This window comes from Stenella coeruleoalba (genome assembly GCF_951394435.1).
Source record: "Stenella coeruleoalba genome assembly, chromosome: 5".
NCBI lineage: Eukaryota > Metazoa > Chordata > Mammalia > Artiodactyla > Delphinidae > Stenella > Stenella coeruleoalba.
Window position 1 is genome coordinate 46,535,801 of NC_137150.1, and position 26,653 is coordinate 46,562,453.

At 37.4% G+C, this 26,653-nt stretch overlaps 1 protein-coding gene across 1 annotated transcript in view; it reads right to left on the bottom strand.

The window, feature by feature from the left end:
- Positions 1 to 26,653, bottom strand: part of WDR49 (WD repeat domain 49) — a 133,533-nt gene that overhangs the window by 95,159 nt on the left and 11,721 nt on the right. The window contains 5 exon segments of the mRNA XM_079921400.1: positions 8,339 to 8,468; positions 9,592 to 9,765; positions 13,055 to 13,360; positions 13,364 to 13,398; positions 13,594 to 13,717. Coding sequence (XP_079777526.1) covers positions 8,339 to 8,468; positions 9,592 to 9,765; positions 13,055 to 13,360; positions 13,364 to 13,398; positions 13,594 to 13,717 — 769 coding nt within the window.

The window sequence follows — 26,653 nt, forward strand, 5'->3', positions numbered from 1 at the left end:
TTTTGTACTACTGCATCCTTATTTTTCACTAAGCCACACTGCTGCATGTATGCCAGGTTCTTTCTATTACATGATCTGAAGTTCTTTTTATTACCAACTACATTTATGTTCCCCATACTCTCAATCCCAGACCAAACTCCCACTTCATCTTTAGTTTTTCCTGATCTCTTCACTTTTTTATTGCTACTTATCCTCCTAGGACATAGTATTCCTATGTCCTCTTGTTTTCCATCTTTTTCTCATCTACTCTTTCCTTCTTAAAAAAAAAAAAAGAAAGAAAGAGAGATAAATGAAGGAAGGAAGGAGTAATCAGTTCCTATAAAACTGAGTTCTTTGAGCCTCATTGGGGAGCAATTAATTTTAGGAGCATAAAGGTTGCTGATCACTTTTACCCTAACACCGCTACTTTACTAGACGGACCAACAGTATAAAATCTGAGGACAAGTATCCTCAACAGGAGCAACCTCAATGAAAATATTCCCTTTGTTTACAGAAAATGCTAAGAGTTATTATAACTTGACTTAATGAAGCAATATTATAATACATAAAGTATACAACACAGCACTATAATTATATCTTCAAATCCATGGAAATTCCATAATATCATTACACTACAATCAAAATAAAGGATTTCTACCCAGAAAATTGCTTTGTCATGTGTTTCCACATTATATCCAAGTATCTTCTTTAGTTTTGAGGCTATAAAGAAAGACATATAAAGAAGTACATTCTGCCCTGGTATTTAAAGTATTGCTGTAAGATTTGAACCTGGAGGTTAGCAAGTGACATTCATGGGCCTGTAGTACATATTAGAGGCTCAACAATTCACACTTTATTTCTAAACCAAGATATAACCCGTTTCTGATTAAATTGTAAAATGCCAGAGCTCCTGAAAATGCCTGAGTAAAAGGTGAAAGTAAAGTCATTTCCTTAAAATCAGATTACCTGATATATAAAAATGTGTCAATGTGTTCCTCCCTTCTTGAAGAGAGGAAAGGAAATAATGGGTTATGATGAAAACGTTTTTAAAATATCAAGCTAGGGAATGGGATGAACTGATAAAGTATATGAGTTGTTTTTAACATTCTCACTGAGTTTGGGGATTGGTAAAGAAACATTTAAAAATTATTTTTCAATAATATTTGAGAGGATAAAAGACAATTTGATCATGTCTGTCCATTACGATGCTAACTTTCAGCTCTTCCACTGTCTTGCCCCTTAGTCATTAAAAGGCATTAAGGGAAGCTGTCATGAATTTTTGTCCTCATGTTGCTGTCAAAATAACCCTGTGTAATAACAATTAGTTTATGTGAAAAAAGTGATTTGAAAATGAAAAGTGATGCCTAAAAACTAAGTAAGTAATTCTATTAAGTACCCTTAGAATAAGCTAGAATGAGGCCACTCTTTTATCATTTGCCAACAGATGAAAGCTATAGCAGGGTAGAAAATCGGGCCATTTCTAACTAGGAATTCTTATTATCATTTTTCAGCCTTTTACTTTATGAGTCACGTGACTTAGGAAAACTCCCTACCTTGAACTTTCTTTGATGCCCTCTTGTGTGAGGGAGTTTATTTTCAGTTGCATTTCTTATTTTGAAGTTGGAGTCCCATTCTCTGAGACCACCACAGGGCTCTCTACATTCTGAGCAGCTGCCATTTCAAAGAGGAAAGATAAGAAAGAATAATTCTATCTATTCCATTTTTAAAAATCAAAATACATCTAACTCAGCACTGGTAGGTACATTAAAAATAATAATGCAATTCATTTAATGAATTTTCAGAATACCGATTAGACCTAGGTTCACAATACAATGGATCTTACCCTTCCACCACACTGTGGAACGAGCTGCAGGAAAAGATCTTTTACTTCAAACTGAGGCCAGTGGCTCACAGCTGATTTCAACTGCTTTAAACCCAGTGAGGGCGCTGGCAGGAAGGGCAGCGTGTTCCAGCTGACTCAGTGGTGCACCATTTTTGTCTGGAGGACTGATTTAGATGCAGGGAAGTGGAAAAACACACCAGCAAGACACTAAATCTGGCTTCTCTTCCAAACTTAGTCCCATCAATTATGAAGGCTCCCGAAGGAAACGACCTGCTGCCTGGATTCTAAATTCCCTGGCACAGTTCCATTAATTAGCTCAGCAATTACTGATTTTATCAGTTCAAACTCGCAGCCGTGGTCAAAGAAAGGGGGCGAAACACCTTTCAACATAATAAAAAGTCAATCATTTTCATTATTGGCAATTTAGTATTCACTCTTTCCGGAGCTGTACTTCAGTCTCTGGTTTCCAAGGTTTCCAATGATATTGTCTATATGAAAAGGCAATTCTTTGGGACCAAAAAAAAAAGAGAAACTTCTTTGAGGTTGAAGACATTTATGTCTTGCCGCTACTGCCCAAAATCACTGTACTTACTTTTCAAGCATTTCAGAAGGTAATTATTTTTCCATTAACATACACCACAGAACCACTCAGACACAATGAAAACATTTTCTCCTTCAAAGTTTTAAATAAGTATGAACCTTACCTTAAAGCAGTAAGCTAATATTCGCATGTCTGAAACTGAGTTTTTCTTTTGACATTTCAGTTTTACAGATATTTTGTCATTAGCTTCAGTGAAACATTATCACCAAACTTGCCATGTATTAGTTTCTTCCTCAATTGTACATTCCCTCCTCACACTAAGAAGGAAATCAGTACAAATATTTCTTTTTTTTTTTTTTTTTTTGCGGTACGCGGGCCTCTCACTGTTGTGGCCTCTCCCGTTGTGGAGCACAGGCTCCAGACGCGCAGGCTCAGCGGCCATGGCTCACGGGCCCAGCCGCTCCGCGGCATGTGGGATCCTCCCGGACTGGGGCACGAACCTGTGTCCCCTGCATCGGCAGGCGGACTCTCAACCACTGCGCCACCAGGGAAGCCCAGTACAAATATTTCTTGAGGAGGTCTAAGAATATCAATTCATATTGCTGGGGTAAAAAGAGTATCACATGGATGCAGCCATTGTTGGCTTGCTCCCGACACAGTAAGTCTTGCAGACCAAGGAGCACAATCACTACTAAGCCCACTGTCCTCTACTTGACTCCAGCCTGCCTTCTTCCTTTTCCTGGCTCCTCATTTCAGCCTTCTTGCATTCTCCTCATAGGGAAATAACTGACCTGCAAGCAAACCCAAAACGAAAAAGTTGTATTTAAGCTTCGAGTCCCAGTGACTAAATCTGGGAAAAGGCAGTCATCCACTGCTTAGGACGGAAGCCAGTCCCCTTTCAGAGGTACCTGAGTTTTAAATCTAAAACTTGAAATAAGACAAAGTCTTATATAGATACTTCACCTTTCCATATTCTCTACTTTCTCCTTTTTGAGTTATCTTCTCTTCTACTGCATTTCTTCAACAGCCATTCATAGAGTATTACACTATACATTATCAGTAAATATATTTTTCTCACCCTGACCATTTTCTTTTTACCATAAATAACCCCCCTTAAAAAAAAAAGTCTACCAATATTTGCAAGATTTCTTTTGGTTTCTCTTTTCTTCTGAAATATTTTTAATAACATTTATTCAATGTCTTAGTCCAGGCTGCTGTAACAAAATATGGAGACCTAGTGATTTAAACAACAAACATTTATCTCCCACAGTTCTGGAGACTGGGAAGTCCAAGACCAAAGTGCTGACAGATTTGGTGTCTGGTCAGGGTCTACTTCCTAGTTCACAGATGCCCTACTTCTCACTGTGCCCTCATGTGGGGAAGAAGTGAGAGAGCTCTCTGGGGGTCTCTTTCTGTTCACAAGAGCTATACCTTCATGACTTAATCACCTCCCAAAGGCACCATTATAAGGGAGTAGGCGGTGGGCTTAGGACTTCAACATATGAATTTGGGGAGGAGAAGGACACAAAAATCCAGTCCATACACTCTGCCCCTGCCCCTCTCCCCAAATTCATGTCCTTCTCACATGTAAAATACATCTCAACAGTCCTAGAAGTCTTAACGCATTCCAACAACAACTCTAAAGTCTAAGTTCAAATCTCATCCAGATAGCTAAATCAGACATGGGTAAAACTCAGGATACAATCCATCCTGAGGTAAATTGCTCTCCAAGCTGTGAACTTGTGAAATCAAACAAGTTACACGTTTCCAAAATAAAATGGTAGAACAGGCATGTGACAGGCATTCCCATTCCAAAAAGAAGAAAGAACAAAGAGGTGATAGGTCTCAAGTAAATATAAAACCTAACAGGGGGAAACTCCATTAAACTTTACGGCTCAAAAATAGCCCATTGGTCTGATAATCTGCCTTCCAAATGTACTGGGATAGCAACATCACCCCCAAAGGTACTGCCCACGCTGTGGCAACGGCCCCACCTATGCCGCAGCTCTCTGAAGTAGCCCCACTCTTGTCAGGGCTCCACTGGCTGCAGCCCACACCACAGGTCTCTGCAGGGATGCCCCCAAGTGAGGCACTAGACTGGGGCATGCTAGCCCACCTGAACCACAGAGGCAGCCTCACTCACCCTTTGAAACCACTCTGCAATATCTCAGAAGAAAAGATCCAGGAACTTGAAGACATAGAAATAGAATCCAACTCAACTAAAGCATAGTGATTTAAAAAAAGAACCAGCTGAATAAAAATGAAAAAGCCTCCATAACTAGTAGGGCAATATCAAGCATCTTACAGAAAAGAAAAAAAAAAAAAGCATCTTACAGAAAAGAAAAAAAAAAAAAAAGAGGGGGAGACAAAAAACTTCAGAAAAAATAGCAATAGAAAAATTTTCAAATTTAATGAAAATCCAAGAATCACAATGAATTCCAGTCAGCATAAACACACACACACACACACACACACACACACACACACAAGAAAACTGAGGCACATCACAATCAGATTGCTTAAAATCAGTGAGAAAGGGAAAGTTGTATGAAACATTATACTACGTGTTATAAAGGACACTAAGAGAATGAAGGACATATTTCCTGCCCTAAGAATATTGTTTTAATTTTCAATTTATGTATAAATGTGATTTGTATGTGAGACATCCAAATTTGGGACATCTGGGATTGGGAGGGTTATGACAGGCAGAACCAAAATTCTGATGTGGGTACAGAAATTTGTAGGAACCCAGGAGCAAAGCCAAAATTGAGAAGTTTGCAAATTACACAAGGAAGAGTCCATCTGAATTAGATGGTTGAAGAGACAAATATGAAGCTTGGCAAAGGGAAGGGAAGTATCAGAACAATACTGGTAAGAAAGATTCTTCTTTTGTGGCAGATCAGGAGTATCTCAGAATAAAGAATCCTAGAAGTAGTCAACATTGAGAAAGTGAGCTGGGGAGAGCATTGGGCCCATGAGGGCATCTGTCAACTGCAAGTAGAACATTCCCAACCTGGGAACAGAAGTCTTTGTGAGATATTCTAAAACGGCTCATCATTCCACATTTCAGACCTCAAGTCCTGAAGATTCCTGTTTCAAAAGGTTGCTTGTTTGTCTCCTTGCTTTATCATTTCCATTTTCTCATGATCCCAACTAGCCAATCTGATTGCAGTTTCTTTCTTTGTCCTCCAATCTACACTGGACAGAACTACTAAATAAAATTTTCCTAAATGCTGTCTACATCAGGTCTGCCCAAATTTCCTCAGAAACCTTCAATGCTTCACTGTTTCATTTTTTCTGTTAAATGTGAACTTGGCCTGGTTGCCAAGATCTTCCAACAGACATCCTTATTAGACTTAGGCACTGTTATGTCCTTAATACTCCATCTCTGATCTAGTCATGTCCATCTCGCCCTCCATTATTGTGCCTACTTGCCTACCTTTATTTATGTTCGCCATGCTCTCTTTTTTTCCCTCTACCCATCCATCCTTCGAATACCACCACTCACCCTTGAAGTTCTTCCTCATGTCTTTTCCTGCTTAAGAATTACAATAGGGGCTTCCCTGGTGGCACAGTGGTTGAGAGTCCACCTGCCAGTGCAGGCGACATGGGTTCAAGCCCTGCTCTGGGAGGATCCCACATGCCGCGGAGCAACTGGGCCCATGAGCCACAACTACTGAGCCTGCGCGTCTGGAGCCTGTGCTCCGCAACAAGAGAGGCTGCGATAGTGAGAGGCCCGCGCACCGTGATGAAGAGTGGCCCCCACATGCCACAACTAGAGAAAGCCCACGCACAGAAACGAAGACCCAACACAGCAAAAATAAATATATAAATTAATAAACTCCTAAATAAATAAAAAAAAAGAATTACAATAGGAGTCAAAATCTTGTTTATATGATTTAGCAGTTAATTTTCAGTACCATTGTACAATGTTCAAATACATGCTTTTATATGTCTTTAATTCTTACTTACCTATTAAGTTTTTTGAGTTAAGCCTATAATTTATCTTTCTTCCACTGCCTCCAATGCCTAAGACAGTTTTAAAGCACATAAAATATAAATAATTGTCGACTGATTTAAATAAGTGGACTAAAGTAAATATATTCTTTCAGCTATTCTTCCAAAGACTATTCGCTTGATTATGAGTTTTAATTCAAAAAGCTAAGACATATATAATCCAAATTAGGTAACAAAGATCCCTAATTTTTTAATATATATAAAACTTTTCTGTAGCCAATTCCTAATTGCCGTGGTTTAGTGGCTAAACTCCAAAGGTGGATTCCTTAGGTCATAAACATGAATATCTACTGCTGATACTAAATTAAGTTCGCATATTCTTTTGTCAGTAGGTAAAAGAACTACAAATCAGAATGATATGTTGGAAATATGATGAGCAATGAATTCACATTGGCCTAGAGAAAAATTCTTGTCCTGCAACTTAACAGACGAGAGCTCATCAGCAGATTACTTCACCAGTAGCGTTGGTTTTTGAGAGGTTTAAATGAAATTGTGACAGAGTCTAGAGTGAGAGCTTTTCATTCTCTCCCTGAGTGTGAAGAGAGTATTTAGACACTATTCATATTCAGACAAATGATCTCAATTTTAAAACCTTGTTACATTCCCAACCTTTTCAAAAACAGAATTCTATTAGCTTTTTCTCTGTATTTATTTATATTAAAGGTCATGGAACTCAAACTAAACTTCAGGGAACTTACTACAAGCAGATTTCAAGAACTATAACTTTACTACTGTGGTCTTTTTAGTCTTTAGTTTATGTATTAAAATATCATGCTTGTTTGGAAGCAGCTGTAATACCTCCCTCACTTTCAAGGACTCTCTTCACTTTCTAGTACTTTCTTGTTTCCAAGTATGAAAACATAACACGTAATTTTGTGCCTGTCACACATAGTGGATGACCAAAAAATTTTATCTTTTGGTTTTCCCACAATTTATATGATGCCAGAATTACAGGATAGGTAGAAAGTACCAAAGACATGGTATGATTTATATTGAAGAAAAAAGTGCAAAACCTATAGTTTATCATGTGGGAAATTATTATTGTAGGTCATGCATTAAGGAATTAGTTCCAAACTCCTAAAACTCAAAGAGGGGAAAACTACCATAAAAGCCAACAGTTGGGTCCATTTTGACTACCTCTTCTTCAAAGAATATTAGGAATATACCTACAATACAACAATGAGATTGACAGTTTCCATTCCAATCATTATTGGAATGTAGCATTATTTAATGTAGCAGTTTAGAAGTGAGAAAAATAACATAGTCCTTAGTGTCTGGACCAAAGGAGGTATCAGAGCAGAAACTGCACATCTGGATCTTGAACCATCAGATGCAAATTCTGTAAAAAATTAGGCATATTGTGAAACTAACAAACTCATTGTTGACTAGGTTTTAAGAAAGTCCTGGCCTTCTATAGATGCTGTTTTATAACATAATCCTATCACACAGAAAACTGCCACTCAAGTACTCTAGATCAGAGCAACTCAGTCATTATATCAAAGAAGAGAAAAAAGAAAAGAAAACTGAGAAGAGTCCATTCTGAAGGCAGTCAAACTAATATACTTGCCATGAGAATATAAAGAAAGCAAGGGAGTGTTTTGAGGGTACCTGTTAAATTCTTTTATTAAGTAGGCCCAAATTTGACTAAACAAAATTAGTTCGGATCAGAGTTGGGGTGAAGTTAAATAGATTCTGTGACAATTTTCTCTCCTGTCTTGAGATTTCCTGACTGCACAGCTCGCCTGAATTAATTGTATGAGGCATAAATTTTGGAAGGAAAAAAAAGAAAGAAGTAATTCCTGCTAGTGTGCAGGGGATAGCAGAGTCCAGGTCAAAACCTCCAGGGAATCAATTATTAGTTTCTAGACTTGAACACTGTGTGTGAAACATTTTCATTAAGAATGTAAATGTAGAAGTCTAAGGTGACTGTTTCTTTCATTGTTGTTTAAATTCAGTACCTTGTCTGACCCAGTCTCCACAATGAAGTTTGTGCGCTAACGTATAGCAACATTTGTGACGTCCAGAGCACGGCTCTGCCCAGTTAATGGTCACAGTTGCTTCTTCATCTTCACATGCACCAGCAGGATGCTGAAAAAGGGAAATCAAGGCCGTTGTGAAAGCAATTACTTGAACCTTGAGAGAGACATTACAAGAAAAACAAACATGGGTAGGGTAACTGTTGCAAGAAGATTCTATGCTCTTTATGATTAATAAGGAATAGGTATTGAATTAACAGGCATTTCTTTAATATTATTTAAAGGTTGCAGGCAGTTATATTGAAAGACATGACACTACAAGGTTGCTAATGCAATTACCAAGGGCATTTTATTTGTTTGCTTTTATGATCTATTTGTCATTAAAAACAGTAAAGATGAGGGCTTCCCTGGTGGCACAGTGGTTGAGAGTCCGCCTGCCGATGCAGGGGACACGGGTTCGTGCCCCGGTCCGGGAAGATCCCACATGCCACGGAGCGGCTGGGCCCGTAAGCCGTGGCCGCTGAGCCTGCGCGTCCGGAGCCTGTGCTCCACAACGGGAGAGGCCACAACAGTGAGGGGCCCGCGTACCAGAAAAAAAAAAAAAAAAAAAACAGTAAAGATGAAAGGCTTACATAATTATGAGTGGAAATTGTTCAAATTAGACTATTTCAGCATTCACAGGCATATTCTACTGTCGTTCAGTAAGAAGTCATTTTTCAGAGGTCGGGTGGAATTTGATGGGAAGACAGAAATCATTGTATGCAGTGTCTGGGGCTCAGTGCTGCTCTCTCTAATGCACCTATTCCTTTGTCACATGGGACAGGAAATAAGCATTTCCCAGGAGCTTGCTACTGAGAAGCCTGAAATCTTATAAATGAAAATGTGAACAATTTGAAAGAATTATTAGAGATAACTTTAGACACAATATTAAATGTTTATTAATATTGGGGTCTAATAGATTAAGCATCTTATGGTGAAAAAGTTAGCAAATACTTTTTTCCTAAATAAGGAAGATGAGACTATACACAGGCAAGAAAACCATAGGGCAGATTGGTTTTCATATGCAAGGAGGGGAATTATGACCTAATCCATCTTTTTCATGTCCAAGGTGTGTGGCCTTGTAATCTATAAAGTAGTTCAATTAGGGGGTCACATTCATTGTACTCTATTTCTATTTTGAGCTAAGCTTTGATGATTAAATCCATAGTGTTCAACCTTATCCTTCCCTCACTTACCTTTCCGGTTATGTCCCCAAGAGAAAGAATTGACTCTTTGGCGTCAAAAGGGTCGTACCAATAATCCACGCAAATTGGTGTTCCTTTCAGGCCTTGGAGTTTATATTGACAAGGAAATTCTTCTTTGGCCAGCAGATCATAGAAACAAATCTCTTTTCTTGTAAAAGCCACCTGCTATCTAAAGTAGCAAAGTAGAAAATCAGAAAATATTTCTGATGGATTTAGTGAAAACAATATGAAAAGCAGACATGCAAATCTTAGCACCAAATCAGACATTTTCACCTGAGGGTCCTTAATGTATTACAGAAGTATAGCATGGTGGCACAAATGTGCTTTATTCTAACCAAGTATTCTAGGCAAGATAAAAACTTTCCCATTTGAACACACTTTCTTCCCTATCGCTACTTCACAGACCCCCAACTTCTTCCACCCATGGGAGACTAGGCAACTAATCACAGGAAAGACAAAGACATAGAGGTCTACAGCATCACACAACCATACAGAAACTTTACAAACCATGTTTTATGAGGCAAGCAGAGGCTTTCACAGAAATAAATTGATAAAAATTCTGTAAGTAGCCTTCCTAAGTCAAATAAAATCCTAAAAACTATTTAAGAAAGGGTAAATATATTTGTAAATAAAATTGACAAAACTTTAGCTAGACTAACCCCCCCCAAAAAAGAGAGGAGATACACATTACTAAATCCAGAAATAAAAGAGTAGATATTACCATCAACCTTACAGAAATTGAGAAAAGGATTCTAAGAGAATACCATGACCAACTGTAAGCCAACAAATTAGATAACTGAAATGAAAGGTACAAATGCCTAGAAACACAAAATGACCTAAACTAACTTAAGAAGAAATAGAAAATCTCAGCAGACATATAATAAATAGAAAGATTGGATTTGTAATCAAAAAAATTTCCCACAAAGAAAATCCCAGGCCTGGATGGCTTTTCATTAATAAGTTCTAGCAAACATTTAAAGAATTAACCCCAATCTTTCTCAGACTCTTCCAAAAACTAGAAATGGAGGAAACACTTTCCAAATCATTTTATGAGGCCAGTATTTCCTAATACCAAAACCACACGAAGACATCACAAGAAAAGAAAACTGCAGACCAATATTCCTAATGAATAGAGATGTAAAAATCTTCAGCTAAATATCATCAAAGAGAACCTAGCAACATATAAAAAAGGTTACACACCGTGACCGAGTAATATTTATACCAGTGTAGGGAAACAAAAGTTGCCACCTCAAAATGTGTCTATCTGGCATGAGGATTAATTTAGGTTGATTATTTTTAAGAAACAGAAGACTCAAGAAGTTTTTCTTTTTACCTCCCCCCTAGCTGCCTGAAGAATTTGGATAAAGGGCCTGTTCCTAGAATAGAGCTATCACCAGAGATATCTGCAAAGACCATGGGCTAGATGCAATGGCAGAAACTCAGGGTCTAGAGTCCACTCTGAGTCCCAGCATCTCTGTACGGCCCAGCAAATATTTGTATACCAAATATTTGCTTTTCCATCCTCATGTAAATTGCCTTCATCCCCTTTGAGATCCCAAACCACCATCCCAACACTCTCTTTTGTCTTTGTTAAAGATGATATTTAAGGTGAAGACTTTGGACACTTTGGTGAGTTACTCAGTTTTCCTGGGTCCCTTCCATATATACATGTTATTAGACTTTTGTTTGATTTCCCTTGTTAATCTGTCTCATTTCAGTTTAATTATTGGACCAACCTAGAAGGGTAGAGGAAAATTTCTTCCTCCCAACACCAGGAATACCAGGTTAGTTTAACACATACAAATATCAACTAATGTAATATACCATATTAATAGAATAAAGGAAAAAGGTGGTATGATCATCTTAATAAATACAAAAAAGCATTTAACAAAACCCAATGCATTTTCATGATAAGAATATTCAACAAATTAGGAATAGAAAGAAACTTGATAAAGAGCATGTACAAAACAAAACAAAAACACAACCTACAGCTGATATCATACTTAATGGTGAAAAATTGATTGTATTCTCCCTAAGATCAGAAATAAGACGAGGCTGTTCACTCTCACCACTTCTATTCAACACTGTGCTGGAGTTTCTAGCCAGGGAAATTAGGCAAGAAAAGTAAATAAAAGGCATCCAGATTGGAAAGGAAGAAGTTAAACTAACTCTATTCGTAGATGACACGATCTTATATACAGAAAATCTTAGGGAATCAACAACAACAAAACCAATTAGAACCAAACAGTGAGTTCAGCAAAGTTGTAGAATATAAGATTACTTTTTAAAAACTATTTTTATTCACTAGCAATGAACAATCTTGAAAATGAAATATCAAAGGCAGTGTAAGAGACAGAAAAGACAAAGCACAAACTGGGATACAATATTTGTAAATTATCCATCATATAATTGCATATAACCAGAATATATAAAGAACTCTCAAAACTCAATAATAACAAAATAAACTCAATAAAAAATGGGCAAAGGATTTGGACAGACACTTCACTGAAGAGGATAAATAGCAAATCAGCACATGGAAATATACTCAACATTATTCGTCATTAGGTGATTCAAACTATCAAACAATTAACAAACTATTAAAAAAATCATAAGACACAGAAATATGTACATGAGTGGATATTTGATGATATTAAGGAAATACTGCTATTGATATTAAATGTGATATGGTATTATGGTCATGCTAAAAAGACTTTTTTCGAAATACTGAAATATTTACAGATTAGATGATTGGATGTTTTGGATTTCAATAGAGGGGAGATGTAGATGAAACAAGATTGGCTATGAATTGTAAATGGCTACGGGTGGATATTGGTTCTTAATGGGATTATCTCTGCTTGTGTGTAAGCTTAAATTTTTTCATAGTAAAATTTACCATCTGCTTAATGTAAAATACTAAGAATATGGATTTTTTAAGCTGCATTCTTCCCTCACAAATTGATTTTCCTTTCAGTATGTTATCTTTCTCATAGGTCTAGTTATATGAGGGTATTTGGGCTGAACGGGCCCTACCCAACAAAATTAAGAAACTGACTAGTACAGTGGTCAACATCAGATAAGCAATTGCCTGAAATTGCACTGAGCTGTGCTATGCACTGATATAGCCTCTCAGCTCTGCGTACAGATCCAAGACTCTGCTAAAAACTACAGTCATAAAGGTCTTATCAGCTAGTAATGCAGCATGGCCTCACTGGGGACAGAGCCAAGAATCTGAGTCACTACCGACCTTGCTATTTAAAGGCACAAAACAGAACAGTCTGTGAATTGGAGTAACTCACTTGGCTTTACTTGCGTTCCCTCCAGGTGAGACGAGAGGCACAAAAGAGTGATGCAGCTCTCTGTCACTGCTCGTGTTATACTTGCTATTGATCAGGAGCCCTGTCCTATCATTTCCCCCCTTTTACAAGCAATACATTTATTTCTAAAGACTCTGTACCTTGTTTACATTTTCCAGAGAAGCCATACTTGTCAGCCACAGGTGTTTAAGCTTGTTGGCATCTGAAGTGATGGGAAGCATTTCTTGCAGCTTTAAATGCTCTCCCCAGATTCCTACTACACCTTCCTTCCTGATGATCACATAACGACTTGAACTTTTTAAGAAAATTACTTTTTGAATGGTGTCCTTGCGTTTCACTGGGAGGCATTCAAGGTCTTTCCACTGGGGAACCACCATTGCCTTTGCTTGTTCATCTTTCTCATAAAGTGTTAACAGCATAAATGAAGTCAGCTTGTCCCAATTAATTCAGCCATCTTGGGCCACATCCACTTTATCAAACAGCTCTCCATGGGCTTCCCTGGTGGCACAGTGGTTGAGAGTCTGCCTGCCGATTCAGGGGACGCGGGTTCGTGCCGCGGTCCGGGAGGATCCCACATGCCGCGGAGCGGCTGGGCCCGTGAGCCATGGCCGCTGAGCCTGCGCGTCCGGAGCCTGTGCTCCGCAACAAGAGAGGCCGCAACAGTGAGAGGCCCGCGTACCGCAAAAAAAAAAAAAAAAAAAGAGCTCTCCATATTCTTCCTTTGTGCCCCAACCAACAATCTCTGTCATCCTCTGCACAAACTCTTCTCTGGACATACAAATGGTTTGACTTGGCTCTGAGGGCTAGAAACAGGAAAAAAAACAAGACATCAGTGAAAATGTCCTAAATACCAGAGCACTGTGCTACCCCCAAAGGTGGATCTAATCAGCGATTTTTCCAAGATGCAAAGAAAAACATCTACTTTATAATGGTGCTATACTTAAATGAATTGGGGCTGCAGAGCAAATAACTGACAGACCTACAAGCTGACATCCTCAATCACAGATGTCCTTATAATTGTCAGAGGGAGATAGGAGAGTCAGAGGTTTGATATGATGATGGATGCAGAGGTCAGAGTGATGCAGGGCTATGAACCCAAGGACTGCAGATGACCTCTAGAAGCTGGACAAGGTAAGGAAAGAGATTATCCCCTAGAGGCTCCAGAAGGAAGACAATCTTGACAACACATTGATTTTAGCCCTGTAAAACCCATTTTGGAATTCTGAGCTGTAGAACTGTAAAATGATACATTTGTGAGGTTTGTGCTACTAAGTTTGTGGTAATTTGTTAGAGCATCAATAGGAAAAAAATATAGTGGTTTAGAGAAAATGGGTGAATCCCTGAAGAGAGCTTAGCATAGCCAGTAAAATGATATCCCAGTGACACTTTAATCCAAGGGCAAGAAGTCACCTCTATGAACACACCATTACAAAGACAGTGAAACCTTATAAGCTGATTTTCTTTATTCGTGGTAGTTATGTTCTATAAAGCCTTTGCAAACACTAAATTAGCAGATACTGAACCATGGCTTTTATGAGAAATACAACATTAGGTTTCTGTGAGCCTCTGGTCACAATATTTTCATCGTCAATTCATAATTTTGTTTTATGTCTGTTTCCACTGAAAGACATTTTAATATATATTGTTAATTCATTAACAGTGAATTCATGGCCAACATTACTATAAGTCAAGACAGAGTGAAGCTTATCTAACACACGTATTTTCTCCATAAGGCACAGCACAACCTTCTTGCACTTAGACAGAACTTTACACTACACTTGGGGAGCCATTTTAAACAGTGAAATCACCGAAATAAGCACAAAATGCAAAAGCTTGGCACCAAGTGGAGCACAAATAGGACACTTGTTTACAGTACGAGAGCTGGAATAAGAAGGTAGGGTGTCACTGAGTTTGACCTCAGCACTGAACCAGCGCACTGGAAGACTGCAACTTTTTGCCACTCTGTACATGTGTGTGAATGACCATGAACGTGCCTTGAGTATTGACTTGGGGGTTACAAATAAATTTTAGCAAGTAGGCAAATTCGCAAATACAGAATCCATGAATAATGAGAAGCATCTGTATTTCAAATAACTATATAGCTTAATATTGATAGGCTGTTTAGTTCGGTGAGCTTCATGATGAGAGAATCTATTTTTCTACTACCTCGGAGCCAAAGAGTCAGAATTGACAGTAAGCACAGGGAGGCAGCATATTGTAGAGCAGGTCAAACAATTGTAGGTTTAATCCTGGTTCCACCAGAGTCTGTGGGAACTACTGGCAAGTTACTTCACTGTTGAGGCTTAATTCTCCCATCTGTGAAGTGGATATAGCAAAATATCAGTCTCAAGAAAACGATTATGAAGGTTAAACGACATATCAGTAAATGCAGAAAAAGCATTTGACAAAATTCAACACCCATTCATGATCAAAACTCTCAGTAAACTAAGAACAGAAGGAAACTTCCTCAACTTGGTAAAGAGTATCTGCCCAAAACATACAGCTAACATCATACTTAATGGTGAAACTTGTAGCATTCCTACTAAGGCTCAGGTACAAGGCAAGCAAGTCTTCCTCTCACATTGCTTTTCAACATCATATTGGAAGCTCTACTTAATGCAATAAGACAAGAAAAGGAAGTAAAATTATAATGATTGGGAAGAAAAATAAAACTGTCTTTGTTCACAGATGACATGATCATCTATGTAGAAAATCTGAAAGAATCAACAAAAAAGCTCCTGGAACTAAGAAGCGATGATAACAAGATTGCAGGATACAAGATTAATATACAAAAGTCAGTAGATTTCCTATACACCAGCAATGAATGAGAAGAATTTGATATTAAAACCACAGTATCATTTTACATTAGCACCCTCAAAAATGAAATACATATAAATCTAACAAAGTGTGTATGAGATCTATATGAGGAAAACTACAAAATTCCTATCAGCAAAGTCAAGAACTAAATTATTGGAGAGATATTCCATGTTCATAGAGAGGAAGATTCAGTATTGTCAAGATCTCAGTTCTTCCCAAGATAATCTATAGATTCCATGCAATTCCAATAAAACTCTCAGCAAGTTATTTTGTGGATATTGAAAAACTGACTCCAAATTTATATGGTGAGGCCAAAGACTGAGATGAGCTAACACAATGTGAAGGACAAGAACAAAGTTGGAAGCCTGACTCTACCCAACTTCAAGATTTATTATAAAACTGCAGTAACCCAGACAGCGTGGTTGGCATAAGAATTGGCATAAGAATATAGAACCAGATCAATGAAACAGAATAAAGACCCCAGAAACAGACCCATATAAACACAGTCAACTGATCTTTGACAAAGGACCAAAAGCAATACAATGGAGAAAAGATAAAATCTTCAACAAATGGTGCTGGAATAACTGGACATCCACATAGCAAAAAAATGAATCTAGACACAGACCTTATACCATTCACAAAAATTAACTCAAAATGGATCACAGACCTAAATGTAAAACACAAAACTATAAAACTCTTAGAAGATAACATAGAAACAAACCTAAATGACCTTGAGTTTGGTCATTTAGGTTTGTTTTTAGATGCAACACCAAAGGCACAATCCATGAAAGAAAGAATTCATAATCTGGATTTCATTAAAATTTAAAACCTTCTCATGAAAAACAATTTCAAGAGAATTAGTAGACAAGCCATAGACAGGGAAGTATTTTCAAAAGATACATCTGATAAATAATTCATCCAACATATACAAAGAATTCTTAAAGTTCAACTATAAGAAAACAAATAATCCAATTAAAAATGGGCCAAGGACCTTAATAGATACCTCACCAAAGAACATATACAGATGGCAAATAAGCATATGAAAGGATGTTCCATATCATATGTCATCAGGGAAATACAAATTAAAACAACAGTGATATATTACTACATACCTGTTAGAATGGCCAAAATCTGGAACACTAACAACAGTAAATGCTGACACAGATGTAAAGTAACAGGAATTCTCATACGTTGCTGGTGGCAACGTAAAATCATAGAGCCACTTTGGAAGAGAGGTTAGCAGTTTCTTACAAAATTAAACATACTCTTACCATATGTAGATCCAGCAATCACACTCCTTAGGATTTACTCAAAGGATTTGAAAACTAATATCCACATGAAAGCCTGCACACTGATCTTTATAGCAGCTTTATTCATAATTAGCAATACTTGGAAGCAACCAAGATGTACTTCATAGGTGAATGGATGAATAAACTATAGTACATCCACAGAATAGAATAGTATTCAGTGCTAAAAAGAAATGAGCTCTTAAGCCATGAAAAGACATGGAGCAAACTTAAATGCATGTTACTAACTGAAAGAAGCCAATCTGAAAATGTTACACGCTGTATGATTCCAACAACATGACATTCTGGAAAAGGCAAAATTATGGAGACAGTAAAAAGATCAGTGGTTGCCAGGGATTAGAGAAGTGGAGGACGATGAATAGGCAGAGCAAAGAGAATTTTCAGGGCAGTGAAGCTACTCTGTATGGAACCACATTACCGCATACATGTCGTGATACATTCGTCCAAACCCATAGAACGTACACCACCAAGAGTGAACCTTAATGCAAGCTGTGGACTTTGGGTGAGTATGATGTGTCAAAGTAGATTTATGAGTTGTAACAAGTGTACTACTCTGGTGGGGATGCGGAGAATGGGGGAGGGTATGCACGTTTCAGGGTAAGGGGTATATGAGTAACCTCTGTACATTCCCCTTAATTTTGTTGTGAACCTAAAACTGCTCTAAAAATATAAAGTCTTAATAAGAACGGTTAACTGAGATACCACGTGTGTGAGAACTAAGTAATCAAGTGTTTAACAGAAGTTAGTCTAAGCTTTTAATTAATTAAATTAACTTTCTGAGAAATAATTGGTATTTAGCCGTTTGAACTACTCAGAAGGCCATCATTCTTAACTTTGTTAAATTACTTTTAGACTAAAAAGTTTAGATGATGGAAATTTTTCAGTGACCCAGATTTTGAGTACGGAAAGAAACCTGATCTTAACAACACTCCATTTGAGCCCAAACTGCAAACTGTTCCTGAAAGCTAAGTCAAGTTGATCTTGTATTTTAAACTATTATGTAATGACATCAATCAGCCTCTCAAATCTATATCATTATCCCTTTAACAAAAAGCATTTTAAAGCCAAACCTTATTTTCTTCCTATAAGTTTGTAATTTATTTTTATTTCTACGAACAAGAAACTGTTCTGACAAATACCAAGACAACTTCTTTTTTTACATTCTAGAATATGGAATGGCAAATAGACCATAAACAAAGAAGAAAATAAATTTTCTTCCCCAAAGTAACATATACAATCAACTTTATAATTTTCTGCACATGGATAATGCCAATTTGCACCGGGGGAAAATTTGAGAAATACTTCCAATTTATGAAATGTGACAGAGAAGCACAATTGTATGACATACTTGGCAATTCTATTACTAATTGTTCACTCACTAGCTTTTTTTGCTTTTAGTTTTAAAATAAAACCATGGTTTTACCATGAAAATCCTTCATTCTAAATAAATATGCACCAGGGAAGTCCCACATTAAACAATTTTATTCAGACAATATTTATTATTGTTGAAGACACATCCACGTCAAGTTAAATTCACAAGCATATATTTAGTCTAGCTAGGGAAATATTAAGAATTTATGAAATTGGATTTCATTGTAAAACATAGAGCATAAAATAATTCTCAGTCCCTTCAACTGAAAATTTAATTAGTATAGCTTTAACAAAACCTTCTTCCCATAGACAATTTGTTCTAATTTGAATGTAGGCCTTCCAAATAAAAACTACCTCATAATGTTTTAAAGTATACCCTTTCACTCCTATTAGTCATGATTCTCTGTCTGGTCTTTTTGAGCAATAATTAGTACTCCTGCATCTATTAGAACTCCTTTTCTAATAAAATTGAAGAGTGAATGATCCATTAGAAAACGTATTCTCATTCAGCTCTTCCTAAGGTGATGTTAACAAATTTATTTTGCTGTGTCTAGGTAACTATGAGTAAGAAAATAACCAGCTATGGCCTCTCATTGTTCTTGCAAGGAAGCTAATATACTCAGAATGTCTGGCTGATTATCTCAGCCAAGCACGACTTCAGACCTTTAGAAAATCTTCCTGTCTTCCTGAATCCCTTTCAAAGAATATTCTAAACATCATCTCCTTTTGCCTAGAAAGCATTTTCTGCAGCTACAGTCAGTTCTTGTGAGCTGTCTTTAAGAAAGAAAAAAAAAGCATGAACTCTGTTACATACTCTTCAGCTTTTGAGCTTTGTTAAGATTTGGATTTCACTGTAACTTATATGAAAACTGAGCACTAAGGCTAAGCGCAAAATTCTGAAAATACACCCTTTCTAAGAAACTTGACAGCCCTTTTTTTCACCAAGAAGAGATCACGTACTTTCAATAAGCAAAATATGAGTGTGCCAACACATTTAAAAATTATTTATTTTTGCATAAAATAATCCTTGTTTACTATAGAAAAGGCAAAATATAGATAAGCCAAAAAGTAAAATCCTCCGTAACGCCAAAAGCCTACCAGACTTGTTCCTAGGCAGAAACAGAAATACCTGTGCATTACTTACCAAATGGTGTCATGATTTACATACCTTTGTGCGCTGCTTTTTCCATCATACCATGAAGCTATGCCTTGTATAATATATATTGGTCTTTAACATCATTTTAATGGCCACGGAATATTCTATGGAAAGGCATAAAATTTATAAACTCTGTTAATAAAAACTTCAATAGTTCCCAATGCGTTCCCCTTTCATATAAACCACCCTGCAACATACATCTTTGCTTGTTTGTCCAATTATTTCCTGAGGGAAATTCCCTAAAGCAGAATTGCTGAGTCAAAGAATTTGCACAAGTTTTTGATATATTTTGCGAAATCTTCCTCCAGAAGACTCAACAAATTTACGTTTCCATTAACAAAGTATGAGACTGCCTATACCTCACCACCTGGGGTATTCTCATTCTTCTTAAGAGTCACCAACTGGTTTCTAAAAAATAGTTCCAGTACAGCTGAACACCGACATACTTGCTGGCAAAACAGATCAAACATTCCCAAAGCAGACACAAATCTTTCCAAATCTGCCGACTCTTAGAAATGTTGCTTATCTTTGTTTTTTCCTTGACTTTTTCCTATAGCAATATTTTATAATGAAATGAGGGGAAAACATTTTTCTTTTTTTTCCTACTCTGTAAACATGGACGTTCCCAAGACAAGAATACAAGTCCTACTTTAAAACTACAGAGAGATCACAATCCAATTTAGTCAGAAATCTGGGTATTTTCTCCTTTGTCAAAGCTGATAGTGGGTTAACATGTCACTGACCTAAGTTGCACTGCCTTTATCCATTGCTGAGTATTTACTTTCAGATTCTGAAAATTAATGTCAAATGGCAAGTTGTAAACCACTTAGAGAAGTACTTCCATCCATTGATCTATTTATTAATAAAAATATATATTGAACATGTACATCATACAAGGTATCATGAGGTAGATTTATTCATTCATTCAACAAACACTTATGAAGTGACTTCTCCATGCCAAACACTATTCTAAGCCCTCAGCACCAGCTCTGAACAAGGTAGTTGAAGTCTATGCTCTTCGAGTACTTACGTTAGAGTGGGGAGCCCAGGGATGCTGATCCCATTGAATGACACATGGCTCTAGGTTACCAAAAGTAAAAAAATCACAAGAATCACACTAATTATTGCTTTTCCTAATTTCAAACTGAATTTAGGACTTAAACATGGCAAAAACATTCCATGAACTGAAATCTTGTGTGGACCAGAAATCTTTCTTAAGTCTGAAAAAAAAAATTTTTTTTTAGATGATTAAAATTCTGCAGTGCTTCTTTTTCTCTACATAAAAAAATAGTTTCTAATAGGATCTCAGAATCTTGTTTTCCCCAGAATCTGCTGGTTTTATCAAGTACTTAACCAAAAATAATATTTCTTCTGTCAAATATGTAGCATGATTTTTTGGTAGTGCTCCATGACAGCTGGATGAAGATATACTATCTCAGTGCATCCTTCCCCCCATCTCTATAATTAAATTTAAAATTGGCATGCTGCTTCCTCACACTTCCGTTGCACTTGCCTCAATTTCCCTTGGTCACAAAGTGTATTGGTTATGAATATGTATTAGAGTTTGCTGTCAAACCCTGTGAACATCTTCTGGAGCAGAAGATTAGCTATGTTATTTCAAACAGATGCATCAGTTTATATCATCCCTTGCAATTTTCATTTACCAATGAACATTCATGAGAGACTGAACAACAGAAGAGACTAGTCTGCCAGCCAAGGTTCATACTGCTATCTTTTCTTGCTTCAATGGATTTTAGTTGGTTTTAATTTTCATTTACATTATGATATCAATGATTCAAGAGCTCACCAATCTAAATGGAGTTAAAGTTTTGTGACTAACAAAGACACAGGCCTTGAAACCCCCATACTGAATTTAAGGTTTAGAACTAAACTCTCGCAAACCAAAAATTCAACAGTTAGATTTCCTATCCAACTGGTAAATTAGAATTGAATGGCAGCTGCAGGATAAAAAGTCAATAAATCTTTCTCTTTTAAATAAAGATCATATTCCCTGAGAAGTGTAAGTGTCATAATATTTTTCTCTAAGTCTATGGAAGTCTTTAATTTTCTGCTATGGACCTAAACCATGTTTATCACTATCATCTGTTTTGCCTAAGCTTAAAAACTTGGAGGGATGAGCCTGACCAGTGGAATGGTATAGCCAAGAGACATTTGAGCTTCATTGATCTTCATTTGAAAATATCCTTACAGTAGAATAAACATATACTGTTTTTAAAAACAATTGCTCTCTCTTCAATGGAAACCACAGACGGAGTCAAAGAATTGCACACATCCATGAACTTCAGGCATGTTAGAGCTGGAAAAAAGTTTAGAGAGTCTACACCAAACCCTTCATTTAAAAGGAAGAAACTGAGGCCCAGAGAATTAAAAAGACTTCTCTGAGGTCACATAGCTCACTGTTGGCAGAAATAGGCTTAGAACCTAGGATTTCCAATTCCTAACCACTTTCATCATGTCACAAATATGTTGACTTCAACAAAATCTGATTCTCTCTAGGATAGCACATTCATCAAAAAAACAGAAAAGTATGAGGTTGGAATGTGTATACCCAAATGGTCTCATGCAATTTTGCTAAAATCTATTTACTTAGAACCCTAAAGCTTTCTGTTGGTCTACTTAAAATTTACATATGAACTCTGAATCAATAGAGTAAGCAGGAAGTGACTAAACAGTCAGAAAGATTCCAACCCAGGTTCCAGAGGAAAATTTTTTAAACCAAATTATCAGCTCCTTCCTGCTCTTCGTATCCTCCTCAAACCAGAAATCCAACACTTCACCCAATCTCTGACCATTATACTCATTCCTTTTCTCTGTCACACTTCCATCCCAGGTGTCTAGCGAAACACTAGCCCTGGAAAAGCATCTTCTCCATGCCTACATCCAGGCTGCTGAACAAATATCACAGAAATGGGCAGAATGGTGTCACAGTAATAAAATGCATGATCTCCAACCTCAAAAGGTCCCTCCTATGCTACTAGGAACGCTTCCATGTTTCCTGGCTGAACTCTTACCCTTATTTTCACTTGCTTCAAACACCTACTTGATCATTTCCCTGTCCATTCCTAACAGAGAAGTCTGACTACTAATTCACAGCAATGAAGAAGGAAAATAGAGAGGAAGAGGAAGAGGGGTAGGGGACATCAAGCAGATGGGAACTTCCTCAGTTTTCTGCACGCACATAGAGACTGACCTGCATCGGTAGCCATTTCCTTCCTCCCTTCCCGTGGTAACAGAAATCCTCCTGTTTCCTTCCCCTACCACCTCAGTGAACTCTCTTCTCTTGCTCTCTATTGACTCCTTTTCATAAGCATTTCAACATAATCAAATTACTTGAACTGTTAAAAATCTTCCCTGACATTCCCATCTGCTTTCAGCTACTGGCCCACCTTCTTTCTCCTTTCAAACAACCATCTCAAAGGAATCACATTCACACACTGTCTCAATTTCCTCTCCTCCAATTTACTCAACCTTTGCAATCCAGCTTCTTTCCCTTTACCTCCACTGAAATGGTTCTTACCAAGAAGATTAAAAACCATTAACTAAATCTTTTAGTGGATTCTTTCCAGTTCTTATAAGGTGAAAAACGTACCAAGTTAATATTTGATGCCAAAATATCTTTGTTTGAGAAAATTTCTTGAGACTTCTATTTAGTTAGAAAGTGAAACCTGAGGCCCATGAAAGACATCGATCAAGAAAGCAAAAGGTTCAAGCTGCTCTAAAGGAGAGAAGAATTTGGTATTTGTTTTTGTTGTTTGTTTAAGCAGACGGGAAGAGAATAGTGTCAGAAAGGGCAGGTGGACAGGATGGGAGACAACAAGAGAGCAGACGGTGACGTGGCAATAAAGGGCCATTGAGAAAATCCCGTAGGCAACACAGCCATTGATAAAATATAGATATGAATACTTGTTAGTTTTTCATGAACCTCCCTCCATGTGGCTTCAAGCCACTAAGATGTAGCCCCCCCCCCACACACACACATATACACATCCTTAATCTCCTCCTCAGCTCTTCTGCTGAAGAATTTGGCCTCCCATGCCCCTACGGTCACCTAATCTATGACATAGGAGGCAAGAATATACAATGGAGAAAAGACAGTCTCTTCAATAAGTGGTGCTGGGAAAACTGGACAGCTACTTGTAAAAGAATGAAATTAGAACACTCCCTAACACCATACACAAAAATAAACTCAAAATGGATTCAACACCTAAATGTAAGGCCAGACACTATAAAACTCTTAGAGGAAAACATAGGCAGAACACTCTTTGACATAAATCACAGCAAGACCTTTTTTGACCCACCTCCTAGAATAATGAAAACAAAAACAAAAATAAACAAATGGGACCTAATGAAACTTCAAAGCTTTTGCACTGCAAAGGAAACCGTAAATAAGATGAAAAGACAGCCCTCAGAATGGGAGAAAATATTTGCAAATGAAGCAACTGACAAGGGACTAATATCCAAAATATACAAACAGCTCATGCAGCTCAACATCAAAAAAACAAACAACCCCATCAAAAAATGGGCAGAAGACCTAAATAGACATTTCTCCAAATAAGACAATACAGATGGCCAAGAGGCACATGAAAAGATACTCAACATCACTAATTATTAGAGAAATGCAAATCAAAACTACAATGAGTTATCACCTCACACCAGTCAGAATGGTCATCATCAAAAAATCTACAAACAATAAATGTTGGAAAGGGTATGGAGAAAAGGGAACCCTCCTACACTGTTGGTGGGAATGTAAATTGATACAGCCACTATGGATAACAGTATGGAAGTTCCTTAACAAACTAAAAATAGAACTACCATACGACCCAGCAATCCCACTACTGGGCATATACCCGGAGAAAACCACAATTCAAAAAGATACATGCACCCCAATGTTCAGCGCAGCACTATTTACAATAGCCAGGACATGCAAGCAACCTAAATGTCCATCGACAGAGGAATGGATAAAGAAGATGTGGCACATATATACAATGGAATATTACTCAGCCATAAGAAGGAATGAAATAGTGCCATTTGTAGAGACGTGGATAGAACTAGAGACTGTCATACAGAGTGAAGTAAGTCAGAAAGAGAAAAACAAGTATTGTATAATATCACTTATACGTGGAGTCTAGAAAAATGGTGCAGATGACTTATTGGCAGCAAAGCAGAAACAGAGACATAGATGTAGAGAACAAACATATGGATACCAAGGGGGGGAAGGCGGGGGTGGGATGAACTGGGAGATTGGGATTGACATATATACACTATTGATACTGTGTATAAAGTAGATAACTAATGAGAACCTATTGTATAGCACAGGGAACTCTATTCAGTGCTCTGTGGTGACCTAAATGGGAAGGAAATCCAAAAAGGAGGGGATATACGTTTACGTATAGCTGATTCACTTTGCTGTACAGAAGAAACTAACACAACATTGTAAAGCAACTCTACTCCAATAAAAAAAATTTTTTTTAAACTCATCAAACTGAAAAAAAAAAAAAGAATTTGGCCTTTATGACAGGCTGCTTTGGGGGTTTTTCCTTCCCCAGAACTTTACAGTAGTCTAATCATACCACATCAATGGTGGGAGAAGCTCCAGTATTTTTTCTGGCAGCATTTACCAGTGTCTGTTCACTGACCAAAGTCCACAGTTGTTTAAGTTTGACTGTTAATGCAGAAGCTCTGCCAGAAAGCAAGGAAGTGATAAAAGATTGATGGAAACATGTAAAAAGGATGCAGGAGCTGGCTTGAAGGGGCTCACACTGTCCAAACTTCGGCAATTTCAGTATCAGAAAGAATAATGATGGTAATAGATAGTAATGCATTGAATAGAATAAATGAATCCACAAGTCTGTAGTAACACCCAAGATACAGACAGACAGACAGACAAACAATAGAAGGAAGAGAGAAAAGGGAGTGAGAAAGAGGAAGCCTCTTTATTACAGAGGAATGCTACATTGAGAATAAACAAGGATCAAAAGAATTTAAAAGTCACCATTTTCCAAGCCTATGTAGTCATTGTTTCAAGCAAAGATCATCAATTAATGCTTAAACTAATGGGTGAAAGATACTGAAGAATACTATAACACAATATCATAGTACCACGCCACAGTTACCTTTAAAAGGTAGAACTCTAGTGGACCCACTTTATCAAGCAATCCAACTTATAGCATCACCAGTAATGAGACAAACTGACATGCTGTGCCTCTGGTGTCATTCAAGAGGTGGACATAACATTTCTTACGTAGTATCCTTTCCAAAAATGGTGAACCTAAATCTAACAGTGAAGAATCAATAAGAAAATCCAGATTGTGAGATGTTCTAGACATCTGACATGACCCTTCAAAAATATCTATGTCATGATAGATGAGAAAAAGTAAGAGAATGCTTCTAGATTAAAGGAAACTAAAGGAAATGTGTGATCCTGGAAAGGATCTATAATTAAAAAAAAAAAACATGAAAGACATTACCAGGGCAAACAGGGATATTTTAATGCACACATTTTTATTAGGTAATATATGGAGTTAAATTTCCTGGGTAAGATAATTTCATTGTTGCTATTTAGAAGAAGACCCTTGTTCCTAGGAGGTATATTTTGAGTTAATTGGGGCAAACTATCATCATGCCTGAAATAACTTTTAAATGACTGAGGTAAAACCGTGTGCCATGTTCTGAATATTCGTGTCCCTCCAAAATTCACAAGTTGAAACCTTAATGCCCCGTGTGATGATATTAGGAGGTGGGACCATTGGGAAGTGATAGGTTATGAAGATGGAGCCCTTATAGATGGAATTAGTGCTCTTATAAAAGAGACCTCAGAGAGCTCCCTAGCCCCTTCCACCATGTGAAGACACAACAAGAAGTCTACAGCCTGGGAGTGGGCCCTCACCCACCCAAGCTGGTACCCTGATCTCAGACTCCCAGCCTCCAGAACTGTGAGAAATAAGTTTCTGTTGTTTATAAGCTACCCAGGAAGCAAAATATTAACAATTGCTGAATCTGGGTGGAGGGTATATATTCACTGCACTTGTCTTTCCATTTTCAAATTTCTGTAGGTTTGATATTTTTCA